The sequence below is a fragment of the Papio anubis genome, chromosome 8 (assembly GCF_008728515.1).
Source record: "Papio anubis isolate 15944 chromosome 8, Panubis1.0, whole genome shotgun sequence".
Taxonomy (NCBI): Eukaryota; Metazoa; Chordata; class Mammalia; order Primates; family Cercopithecidae; genus Papio; species Papio anubis.
Window position 1 is genome coordinate 27,228,032 of NC_044983.1, and position 13,560 is coordinate 27,241,591.

Consider the following 13,560-nt stretch of genomic DNA (forward strand, 5'->3'; position numbering starts at 1 on the left):
CATAAGTAAAAAAAGGTACATAACAGTATCAAGGGCATATTTATGTAGGGGAACACACACACACATACACATGTATATACTTACCTAAGCATAGAAGATCTCTGAAAAGCTGTGTTAGGAACTGGGAAGAATAGCTCTGTGGAGGGGAACTGAGTGACTGGGAGTACAGGGGTAAGGTGTTAACTACACAGCCTAATGTGTCTTTCTAAATTTTGTACTATGTACTTGTATTGCATATTTGAAAAATAAAGTGTAATAGGAAGGAGGGAGAGACCAAAAGAAATCAATCTGCCTTGTAAGAGAAAGAAAGAAAGAAAGAGAGAGAGAGAGAGAGAAAGAGAGAAAGAAGAGAAGAGAAGAGAAGAGAAGGAAAAACTTAGGTTTATATAGTCCAGACCTGCTTTTGAGAAGCAAGTAGAAAATAAGTTGTCTGTGATTTTTATCAAGTAATTCTTTTATTTCATAATTTTTTGTCTGTCTAGGAAAGATAGCTCATTAGGGTAAGTGTAAATAATGTGATCCCTTTACATATATTCTGAGAAGAAAATGCAAAATTAAGAAAAGTCACAAAATGAAAAACTACTTTTTCTTTTTTCTTCTGTAAATTTAAGCATTTAGAAAACAAAAATGTTTCTATGTTCTATGACTCTATTCCCGTGCGTTAGAGGATTTCTCTTTGTATACTTTGAGTGAAGTTCTTGTTTTGTTGTTGTTTAGACAGTCTTGCTCTGCCGCCAGGCTGGAGTGCAGTAGCACAGTCTCAGCTCACTGAAACCTCTGCCTTTCGTGTTCAAGCAGTTCTCCTGCTTCAGCCTCAGGAGTAGCTGGGATTACAGGCACACACCACGGCGCCCAGATAATTTTTGTGTTTTTAGTGGAGATGGGGTTTCACCATGTCGGCCAGGCTGGTCTTGAACTCCTGACCTTGTGATCCACCCACCTGGACTTCCCAAAGTGCTGGGATTATAGGCGTGAGCCACCGCACCCAGTGGAAGTTCTTTTTTTCAACCTCTTCAGTCTGGATCCAGTTGGATATGGCTTTTGGTTTTTTGTAAGTTTCTCTTTAAGTGGACTCAGCAAGAAAAATAATAGAATGGATATTTAGGTTAATTTTACTGATAACCCAGTTGATATAGTGTAGTTCTCTGATAACAGACTCATTATCAGAATTTACCAGCGTAACTGAAAGCCTGCCAAGGCATATTAATAAAATAGGCTGATGTAAACGAATCAGATAGATTTTATCTTGTTTCCTGTGAAAACACTTACAAGAAAATACCTTTTTTTTTTTTTAAAGTGAGTGCTAAATTCAGCATGGTTGACATCAGAAGTCCCTTTATTTGATCAAATTAAGTTCACAGTCTTTTTCCCTTGCCTAATTTAAACATTACTATAGCAGACAGGGTTTGCTGAGTTCCTCTTGGCATGTGGCGCATATTCTGCATGTTTCTAAACAATTAAATAAAATTTGCCAAGAAGGTTATGCAGCAAGTACATGAGATAAATGTCATCAGAAGAAATGTCCAGTCTTTCACTTTCAGAGTGTTAGATCTCAGAGAAACATGTGTGTGACATGGGGGGAGATGTGAAATTTTGGAGAGGCTAGTTCCTATGGATGGCATAGTAATGATGTGCTTATAGTCCCTCACCCAGAGCTAACCCTGATCAGCAAGAACATTATCTATCATATATGTAAAGAGAACACTTAACAAAATTTTTAAATCTCTTAACAAATTATGAAAAGAGGTTTTTTGTTTTTGTTTTTGTTTTCCTCATGGGTTTAGATTTGCTAGGTGAAGGTGCAAAGTTTTGTTTTAATGAAAACTTAGATGAGGAGAAAAAACATTTCTGTAAGGAAATAGACAATACACTTTTCCTGTTAGGACCTTAGCTAACCCAGAACTCCTGTATTTTACTTCAGAGGAGTTTAAAGGCTTATTTACATTGTTCCTGCATTCTAGTATCTTTTTGTTTTTCTGTTAGAGTCCGTAGTTTTGAACTCATTCTTGGATTTTTTCATTGCTTTTCATCCATTTCAACCAAAACAAGATGAACTAAGGTTTCCAGAACAAATCTGTTCATTAATAGACTGTTTCCAGAGTACTTTTTTGTGCTGTTTTTAACTACCGCTACATTGAAAAAGAAAAAGGAGCCAGAAAAAAATCTGAAAAGTAATGTAATAGTATGTTTTAAATTAAGCATTTTGATGAATTTAAGATTATTCATTTTTCACCTTCTGTGTGTAAACTGTCTTGATTTCATTCTTTTTCCCCCCGAGACAGTATCGCTCTGTCACCCAGGCTGGAGTGCAGTGGCACGATCTCAGCTCACTGCAACCTCTGTCTCCCGGGTTCAAGTGATTCTCCTGCCTCAGCCTCCTGAGTATCTGGTGTACGCCACCACACCTGGCTAATTTTTGTATTTTTAGTACAGATGGGGTTTCACCATGTTGGTCAGGCTGGTCTTGAATTCCTGACCTCAGGTGATCCACCTGCCTCAGCCTCCCAAAGTGCTGGGATTACAGGCATGAGCCACCGCACCCAGCCTTGATTTCTTTCAAAATAACCAGGCCACTACTTACTTTTCTATCTTCTTTTTCTCCTTTTTTCCCTTTTTTCCTCTCCCCTTTTCCTTTTCCTTTCTGCCCAGTTTTATTTCATCTGAATTTCCTTCAGTTCTTGAGACGCTCTTGACAATACAGAATATTATAAAGAAGTATAATATTAACAATAAACCCCAATACCAAGAAAGAACCAGTATTATTAGTTGGCTTATTTCCTTCAACCTCTTGGTTAAGATTCTTTCTGTTCTCTGTTCTATTTGTACACATTTATCACTCTGCTTACTGAGGAGCGTGCCGCAATTATGGATGTGGCCTACTACCTGGAATTCACTGACCTATTGCCCACCTTTCATCCTGAAACTCTTTCTTTCTTTACCAGGGTCAGCCCCTAGACAAGAGGTTGTATTCCCTTATTGAGTCTATTTCTACCTCTATCTTGATCAGCCATGATAACCGGTTGGCTGTGTTTTAGTCCTTTTCACCCTTGCTGTAGAATAAAATTTATATAATTTTAATTAGGTAGATTCCAGAGCTCTTGCTGTGCTGTAATCCCTGCTTGTTTTCAGAAAAGTACTAAAGACTGTGAAACCCTCCAGCCCCCAAATTCCTGCTTATGTCTAAACTTAGTTAACTTTCAATTAGGCCCAGACTAAATTCTCAGTTTATTTTGGCAGAGTGAAACCCTTTTAAATTGTTTAAAGAAGAGTTTCGGTTTAGAGTTTCATGTTGGGTAGAGCAGAAATGTTTTTAAACCAGGGGTCAGCAAACTCTTCATATAAAGGGCCAGACAGTGAATATTTTAGGTTTTGCAGGTTATATGATCTCTGTCACAGCTACTCAGCTCTTCTGCTTCAGTGCATTCATAGCTATAGACAATCTGTAAATGAATGAGCATGAGCATGCTGCAGTAAAACTTTATTTACAAAAATAGGCAGCGGGTATAATTTGCCAACTCTGTTTCAGGGTGGGCCTTAAATCTCTAAAGCATTATATGATGACAGGCTTACTTTTTTGAGCAGAAATGTTAAGTAGTTAAATATTTACTTTCCATCACATGCTATAGGAAATCACATACATACTAAGGGCTGAAACACAAAATGAAAGATATAAAAATACCCTGAGTGATATTCAAACCCATTGGCCATAATACAAAAGACTGACAAATTTGACTATATTAACAATTAAGATCACAAAGCACACTATAAAAAACAAATGAATAACCCCCTATAAAAGGAACAACAGATAGGACTTCACAAGAAAAGATATAAATGGTCAATAAACAGGAAAAGATGCTCATTCTTGTAAGTAGTGAAGCCTCTATATTAAAGGGAAATTTTTTGCTGCCAAATTTATACATTTGAATAATTAATAATGGTGTATTGGGGGATAAAGGGAAATAAACAACTGGGGATGATTGTGATAATTTTTATTAGTTATCTATTCTTATACAATAAATTACCCACAATTTAGTAGCATAACACAATCAGCATTTATTATCTCATAGTTTTCATAGATCAGGAATCCAGGAGTGGCTTAACTGGTTGTTTCTGGCTCAGAGTTCTGTAGAGGTTGCCGTCCAGCTGTCAGCCTGGGCTGCAGTCATTGAGACTGGATGGTCCACTTGGAAGTTCACTCGTGGACGTGGACAGGTCCTAGGTCCTCACTGCTTGTTGGTCAGAGACATCAGTTCCTCACAACATGGCCCTCACCGTCCACTGCCTGAGCGTCCTCACACATGGCAGGTAGTTTTCCCTTGAGTGAATAAGAGAGAAAGCATCCAAGACAGATGCCACAGTGTCTTCTGTATTCTGATCCTGGAAGTGACATACCATCACTGCCACATGCTGTTGGTCACACAGCCTAATCATGGTGCAGTGTGGGAAGGGACTACACAGAGGTGTGCAGACCAGGAGGCAGGGATCCTTAGGGACGTTGGAGGTTGACGTCTACTTTCATGTGCCGGGACTGAATGTCTGAGGCCTTGTTTCTGTCTGTCACCTGGTTTCTGCACTTCTCCATGTGGCATTTGCTGTGGCTGCAGTGTCCAAGATGGCTTTTTCTCTCAAATGCTGGCACCTGGGTGGAGTTGGCACAAGCCCCTGGGGACTGTCAGAGCATCTTTCACTCCATGTGGCCTCTCCACGTGGCTATCCTGGGCTTCCTTACAACATCATAGTCTCAGGTTAGTCAGACTTCTTATATGGCCACTCTGGTTTCCCCCAGAGCCAGCATTTTGGGAGACCTAGGCAGAAATTTCAAAGCATCTTATAACGTAGCCTTGAATTGTTTAGGTTTTCTTGCTCAACAACCTGTCATAGGACTGACCCAGATTCAAGGGCATGATTAGCCAGAGGTATGACTTACTGTGAAGAGCCATCTTTGAAACTTATCCCAGGAAACCATGATTGTGAGAGATGATGCTGACGTGTTCTAAAAGTAGTAGCAGTGCAAGAACTAAAAATTGATCTGATACTGGAAATATTTTGATAAAATGAACTTGCCTATGAATTAGTTATGTGGTAGGTGGGAGAATTAGAGAAGTGAAAGATTAATTTGAGAATTTTGAGCTGAGCAGTTTGAAGAGTGGGTATCTATTTACTGAGATGGGAAAGACTGCAGGACAGTAGGTTTGAAAAGCAAAATCAGTATTGATTAATATTTTGGACATCTGTGTAAGAGAATACGTCTAAAGATGTAGCTATTAAGAAAGGGATCTACAATAGGTCTGTAAGTCTTGAAGTAGAAATGCTATCCATAGTATTACTTGCAAGGTACAATAAAGAGAGTATTCTGTTAGAAAGAAATATTTATTAATATTCATTAACATAAAATTAATATATGCATTAATGTTTGCATAAACTACGGGTTCTAATGTGTCTTTCTAGACCTCTATTAAGAGTTTGAATTAAACTACAGGCAGAGAGAACTTGTTGAAGGTTTTTTATTAGAAGACCGATATGATCATAATTATGTTTTGGGAAGATGAATTTAACAGTGTAAGGAGTGAAAGAAGAGTGGGGTAGCCAGGGACTGAACTCCATGAAAGCATATACCAAGTTACACTGGAAGTCTATGAAATAAGTTCATGGAGGTCAGAGACAATGTTGCTTTCCTGGTTGTATTCTTAGCTTCTAGCCTGGAGCAAGCCACTTGAAAAGGATTTGATAAATGGTAAATGAATAATGAATGTGTCATTGGCAATTCAAGCTATTTGAGAAAAGAGTAATCTGAATTAGTAAAATGTCTCAATTATAGATATTTTTCATTGAAATTTTATTATGTTCAAGAGGTAACAGAATCTAGTATAGCATCTAGACCTATAGAGACCTGATTTAGTTAGTAGACAAAAAGCACATCAAATATCATCTTATTTTCTTTCATGCTGTATTTCACTCTTTAAAAAAAAGAGTTTACAAGAATTAGGATTATTTTAAGTTTATCTCCTACATGCATAAATTCCTAACCTCATAACTTATTTGAATGGTAATGAAAGATTCTGAACATCTGAGGTATATTGTTCAAAAAGTATAACTATCAAGCAGGAATTTCAAAAGAAATTTTTCAGAGGAAGATACATTGATTAAGTTGTCACTAAGCCAAAGACCATACTTCCCTAGTCCCATAGGAGGTAGATGTCATATTGGTTTAAATTAACTGCAAGATATTTGCTAAAACTGTCTTATTTATTTCAGGCGCTACACTAAGTATGAGACCAGCCCCCATTCCAATAGAGGACCCTGAATGGAGACAAACGCCTCCCCCAGTCTCTGCCACATCTGGTACTTTCCGACTACGACGAGGGAGTCGATTTACTTGGAGAAAGGAGTGCCTGGCTGTTATGGAAAGGTATGTGTCTCCTTTTTCTATGAGAAATCTCGCAAACTTAGGGAAGACATCAACTCTGGATAGATTGGGACAGTTTTCACTTCAAACAAGTAATTGGGTATCTTGGTTCTATCTCTAAAAGTGCATTAGAATATTATAAATGCTTTATTATTGAAATAAGGTGATCTTAGCATTGAGAATTCATAAAGCTGGAGTTAGCATCTGTCAATTTATTTTACTTATAATAGTGTCCCCAGTAATTTAAGAAATGTTGGAATAAATATTTTTTGAATTCACATCTTTGTATTATATTTTGGAAAACTCTCTGAAGTCTTCTTTTCATCAAAAATATTGAATAATTGTATAGGAGACTACTGAGATTTAACTTTCTTTAATAAGGAGTATGGTCTAAATAAGCTTTGTCTCAAAGGTTAAAAATACTTATTTTTGACTTTGTTTTAGTAATTTATCCTCTCATTCTACAGTACCTGATCCATAGTAGGTACTCAGTGATTTTTTTTTTAACCTAAATTTGACCGTAGCTTCAATTTTCCTATCTGAAATGGTATAAATTAATTATGATTCTGAAATGTTTGGCATACTTAGCATAGATCCTATAGTAGAATTATCTTTTTAGTCATCTACTTGTAAGTGATGTTTACAGAGTTTTTTTTTCAGTGGAATTTTGTTTATATGCAGTTAGGTAATAATGTTCCAGCTGTACATTTTTCTTATCTGACCTGACTAGTAGAATTGGTATATTGGACAGAGCACTGGACTCAGAGTCGGAAGACTTACACCCAACTAACTTTGTTTAGGTCACAAATTCTCAGCTGTAACTTCATGTCTAAAATGAAGTTTTTTGATAGCCAATATGTCATCTAAGACTTTTGCCATCTCTCATCCTGCTACTTTCTGATTATTTCCCAGCTCATGAACTTCACTACCTGAAAGAGAGGGAGATTTAAAATGCCGAAATTCGGATGTTTTTGTTCATGTGATATGGTTGAAATTAATAGGTTTGCTTAAGGTGAAGGTGAGATCCAGTATCCAAAATGAGATTATAGGTTATCCATTGATATTGTCATCTATTCCTTTCCTCGCTCTCTTTATTATAGATAAGAGCAGAAGCCATTTATTGAATAATGAATCCTTATATTCTTGAGTCATTAAAGTGAAAGAATGAGACATTATTGTCCTGGAGACCTGACATTTACAATCTGCTCTATTTTTCTCATCTAGGAATTTTTATTCTTTTTGAAAATTTCTTTAGAACTTGGCACACAGCAGATGAGAATTAAAATAATGTCTAACCTAAATTATTTTCAATATTGTACATTTTCCTTTAGGTATTAGTTTCTACCTGGTGCTAAGTTCTAATTGTGCTAGTGACTTAGCCAGTTAGTTTTTTTCATGAAAATACCAGTATATATTTATCACAAAATGTCAGCATGAGAAAGAATTAAGTAAAAAATTGATGACATTAATATCAATAGGTGATATTCCTAATGTACTTTCAGAGTTGAACCTCAGAGACTTAGGGATTCTTATTTTTCCTAGGCGACAAGAATTAGACACAGAATCACACTGAATTTTAATTAAAAAGATATTGAGCATTTACCCTGTTCTATGACTCCTATTTAGTCTTAATTTATGCTTTTTAACATTAATTTTAATTAACAAATGGCTTTATCTAATCCAGGAGTTGGTTATCTTTGGCTTAATTTTATGTTACCTGGCACAACTAGAAAGAGGATGCAGTTTATGCCAATAGTTGCAAAAGTGCAGAAAGCCTTTCAAAATACTTAATAGTACAGAAGGTCACAGTATGATTTTTGTTCTGTAAAAATGTAACTTTTTGTTTTCCAAAATGAAATGCAAAATTCCTACCCTTAGTATGACACATAAAATTTTTTCTTGACTGAATGGACAAATAAATACATAATGCATAGACTGTAAAACCAGCAAAGAAAGCCTTACTCAGATATTAGTATAAGAGAAAAGTAAGGCTGGACATGGTGGTTCACACCTATAATTTCAGTTTTGGGAGGCCAAGGCGGAAGGATCAGTTGAGGCCAGGGGTTCGAGACCAGCCTGGGCAACATAGCAAAACCCCATCTCTACAAAAAATTCAAAGAATATCTGAGCGTGGTGGCATACACCCACATTCCTAGCTACTCAGGAGGCTGATGTGAGAGGACTGCTTGGGCCCAGGAGTTTGAGGTTACAGTGAGCTATGATTGCACCACTGTACCCCAACCTGGGTGACACAGTAAGATCCTATCTCAAAAATTAAAATGAAATTTTAAAAAAGTAAAAAATTATTCCATTCTTCATATATCAAGATAAATTTCAAATGAGTCAAAGAAGTGAATCCATGTAAATAATAGAAGAAAACATGAATCCATATAAATAATAGAAGAAAACATGAGTGGTCCCTTCATATCCTGGGAATGGGAAAAATATTTCCTAACTGTGACTCAAAATCTAAAAACAATAAAGGAAAAGATCGATAAATATGATTACATAAATTAAAAGAAAAACTTTGGAGGGAGAAAAAGCTGAGCAAAGTAAAAGACAAATTGGGGAAAAAAATTGCAACTTTTATTATCTCTAATAAAGAGCTCTTAAAAGAGAAAAGACCAAGAACTCTATCCTTATTGGGCTAAAGGTAGGAGAAAAAAATGCAAATGGTCCTTGAACATATGAAAATATGCTCAATCTAATTGATAGTAAGAGAAATTCAAATTAAAACTACATTGAGATACTATTCTTATCACATTGACAAAAATCCAAAAGTTTGGCAACATTTTCTATTGATTGGGCTGTAGAGAAACAGACACTCTCATACATTACTTGTAGAAATGCAAAATGAAACAACTTAATGGAAGGGAATTCGGCAATATCAAGGAAAATTACCTATGAGTTTACCCTTTGACTTGACCTTCCTACTTCTAGAAAATTATCTTAGGACCAGTGGGTCACACCTGTAAATCCCAACCCTTTGGGAGGGCTGAGGTGGAAGAACCACTTGAGGCCAGGAGTTTGAGACCAGCCTAGGCAACATAGTGAGACCCCATCTCTACAAAAAATACAAAAAAGTGTGGTGGGGCATGCCTGTAGTCCCAGCCATTTGGGAGGCTGAGGCAGGAGGATTGCTTGAGCCCAGGAGTTTGAGGCTGCAGTGAGCTGTGATCACACCACTGCACTCCAGTCTGGGTGACAGAGAAAGACCCTATCTCAAGCAAAAAAAAAAAAAAAGAAGAATCTTAAAGATATACTGGCAAAAAATATGAAAAGATAACAGCACTGTTTTTACTAATTTCAAAATACAGAAGATGACCTAAATGTCTATTTGTAGTGACTAGGTCAGGAAATTATAGCACATCCATGTATTGGATGTTGAAGCCCATGTAATGGAGTACTATGCAGATAAAGAACAAAAAACTCTGTATACAGTGATCTCCAGGATACAACATTAAGTTAAAAACAAGGCAGAATCAACTGTATATAATGCAAAGCTATCATTTATGTATTTGCTTATAACTTATTTTAAAATGGAGGAATAAACCACAAAATAAATGGTTATCAATAAAAGAGAAACAACTTGGAAGAGGGAGGGGTAGAAGCTAGATTTCTCGGAAAACACTTTGTTTTGACCTGTGACTTATAAATTATAAAACAAAATTTAAAATCAGGGAAAAAATGGGGGGAAAAGGGTGATCTTTAAAAAATAACTAAAATGAAACCTGTGTATCAAAATAGTGACTTAAACACCCAAGAATTCTCAAAATGTGTTTATAACACAGTAATTTCACTATATTTCCCAAGTGGGAAACAGCTTAAGAAAAAGAAACAGCAAAAAAATCTTACACTGTTTCTCCTGAATTTGGTGTCATAGATACTGCTATTTAGATACTATTTTTATTTATATAGCTAGATAGGTGTAGATATAGATGTAGGTACAGATAAAACAAATAGTCATATTAAAGTTATTAGGAACCAAGATTGTCAGTGCAAAGGAAAAGAGAAATATAAAATCAAAAGATTTAAATAAAACACTGTAGTCTTCTGTGTGTATGTTTGCATAGAGATAGAAATTTATCTTGATTTTAAAAAAAACAGCCTTAGTGAAATACAGTTCATCTATTTAAAGTGTACAATTTAATGCTTTTTAGTATATTCACAGAATTATGCAACCATAACCTCAGTCAATTTTAGAACATGTTTATCAGCCCCCTTCCCTTTTTGAGACAGAATCTTGCTCTGTTGCCCAGGCTGGAGTTCAGTGACATGATCATGGCTCACTGCAGCATCAACCTCCTGGGCTCAAATCTTTCTCCCACCTCAGCCTCCTGAGTAGCTGGGACTATAGGCACGCACCACCATGCCTGGCTAATTTTTATATTTTTGTAGAGACAGGGTTTTGCCATGTTGCCCAGGCTGGTCTTGAACTCCTGGGCTCAAGAGATCCACCCACCTTGGCCACCTACAGTGCTGGGATTATAGGCATGATCCACCGCTACAGCACCAATTTTAGTAACCATAAGATTGATCAGTGAATTCAGTGTTACTTTCTTGATTCACTTATTAGAAAATCCCCTATTAACCATCTGCCTAATACTTTTAGAGCATTGATTCTTAAATCTGGATGCATATTAGGATCACCTGAGGAGCTTTAAAAAAAAAAAAAAACTATCAGGGGGCTTCACCCCTGACGGACTGAATCTTAATTTCTGGGTGTAGAGCCTAGGCAGAGATATATTTTGAAAAGTTCCCAAGTGATTCTGAAGTGTAGGCAGGACTGAGAATCACTGTTTTGTTATCTATTGATGATTGCTTCCTAGTCATTTTTTCCATAAGGAGTCACAAAATTGTTGTATTGAAATTTGTTTATTTCTTGTACATTAATCAGCTGGAATTCTGTAAAGAACTTTCCCTCATCAACTCTTTGGTTACCCTGAAATGTACTCCCTCACAAATGTGTGGCGGCAGGGAGGGAGCTAACATGTAAGTAATTATGGAACTGAGAACTGAATGCTGTTATGACAAAAGGAGCATGTAGAGAAAAGTGGGAAACTACACCGAAGTGGTAGCATTTTGGCTGCATTCAGATGAGGGATAGGAGTTCACGAGTTAGAGAAAAGGCATTATAATGTTAGGAGCATTCTTACTTTGATTATTCAGAACTTGGTTATATTGTGCATTCTATAATCAAACAAGCACCGTGTTTAATTATACCATAAGCGTTGGCATTCGGGCCTTATGTAGGAGATATATCTGATTAGATAATAGTGGTGGGAGTATGGATAATGGACAAGAAATCAATCAAGTATGTATTTTAACAGATACTACATGCGTATAATTGGAGAAATAAATGTAATATATATCCAAGTTATAGTATCTCCCTTCGTAAATCTTAAGGCAGTGATAGCTTACATTTGAATAGGAATTTAATTACTATACAGTTACTGATCTTATTGATAATTATATGAAATTATTTTTATTTAAGTTTCAGAATTCTGTACTGTAGGTATTTTATTTGCAGTTTATATATAAGAACCTCAGAGAAAGGAAGTGACTAACTCATATGCAAATGGATTAGAGCAGGGGTCCCTAACCCCCTGGGCTGTGGACCTCCACACAGCAGAAGGCAAGTGGCAGCAGAGCAAGCATTACTGCCTGAGCTCCACCTGCTATGAGATAAGCAGTGGCATTAGATTCTCACAGGAACTTGAACTCTATTCATTTTCATCCCTAAACCACCCTTCCTATCCCCCACCCCATCTGTGGAAAAATTGTCTTCCACGAAACTGGCCCCTGGTGCCAAAAAGGTTGGAGAACACTGGATTAGAGGAGGGATAGATGGAGGCCAGCTTAGGAAGCTATTAGAGTAACCTGTGCATGACTGCTGAGGGCCTAAGCTATATTGTATAAGCAAAAGGATAGCAAATGGATAAAAAGTGATAGATATCAGAAAAAAAAAAAAAAAACGGAAGAAAAACAGTCTAACCTAGTTACACACTTTGGAATGACAAAACAGGAAGTATTTAAGAGTTTAGCATAGTGATTAGAGAGCATCTGGGAGACAGTACGTGTTATTGGAAAATGCTTTCACTGACCGGGCTCAGTGGCTCACGCCTGTAATCCCAGCACTTTGGGGGGCCGAGGAGGGCGGATCATGAGGTCAGGAGATCGAGACCATCCTGGCTAACGGGGTGTGAAACCCCGTCTCTACTAAAAAATACAAAAAAAATTAGCCAGGCGTGGTGATGGGCGCCTGTAGTCCCAGCTACTCTGGAGGCTGAGGCAGGAGAATGACGTGAACCCGGGAGGCGGAGCTTGCAGTGAGCCCAGTTTGAGCCGCTGCACTCCAGCTTGGGCGACAGAGCGAGACTCCATCTCAAAAAAAAAAAAAAAAGCTTTCACTTTGGGCAAATCATTCAGCATCTCTGGGTCCCAGTTGCCACATTTATGAAGAGTTAAATATCATAATGAAGTAAAAAGATGGACTTCAGAGGCACACAGACTTAGGAATTAGTCACAGCTTCACTTTAATCTGTGGGAATTTCAGCTTTCTGTAAAGTGGAGATGGTTATTATGAGAAGAGTTATGAGAATTATTTGAGATAATATGTATAAATCACACAGTAGAATGCCTTTCTCATAACCCTTATTAGACCACTGTTCTTTTTCCATCTAAGCTTCTTCTAGTTTAATGCTTTGACTGTGAAGTCACCTCAAGATTTCTGTGTTAGGAGAGTTCAGTGGCACTAGAAATGGAGATTTGGGAGTCATCAATATATTAGGTACAGTTAAAGCCATGAGTGTGAATAAACTCTGGTTAAATATATCCACTTATACAGTTCGTGCATTTTTGCAGCGAAATGTGGCTGGAGAAAAACTTAAAACCCTACTGACTGATCTCATTTTAAATTCATGACCTTGAACCTCAAGTGGGTCTTTAATTCTGCCAAGCAGAATATTATACCTTTCTGGTTTATTTTTTCCCACTCTCCTATAAGATTATTTCACACTTTCTTCTTTCTCTGCAAACTCCCCATCCTCATTCTCTCATGGTGACCTTGCTCATCATGAAAGGAAATGAAGAAAATAAAGCAATCAGAGACTGTCCACAAACTACCTACTTGCTACCATGCACACACACACACA

The 13,560-nt window shown here is 37.0% G+C and overlaps 1 protein-coding gene across 29 annotated transcripts in view; it reads left to right on the top strand.

Moving 5' to 3' along the window:
- The window catches only part of HMBOX1 (homeobox containing 1), a 175,349-nt gene that overhangs the window by 121,345 nt on the left and 40,444 nt on the right, over positions 1-13,560 (top strand). For all 29 annotated transcript variants that reach the window (XM_031669939.1, XM_031669940.1, XM_021942830.2 and 26 more), the window contains exon 6: positions 6,256-6,409. In XM_031669939.1, coding sequence (XP_031525799.1) covers positions 6,256-6,409 — 154 coding nt within the window. The remainder of the gene's footprint in view (positions 1-6,255; positions 6,410-13,560) is intronic.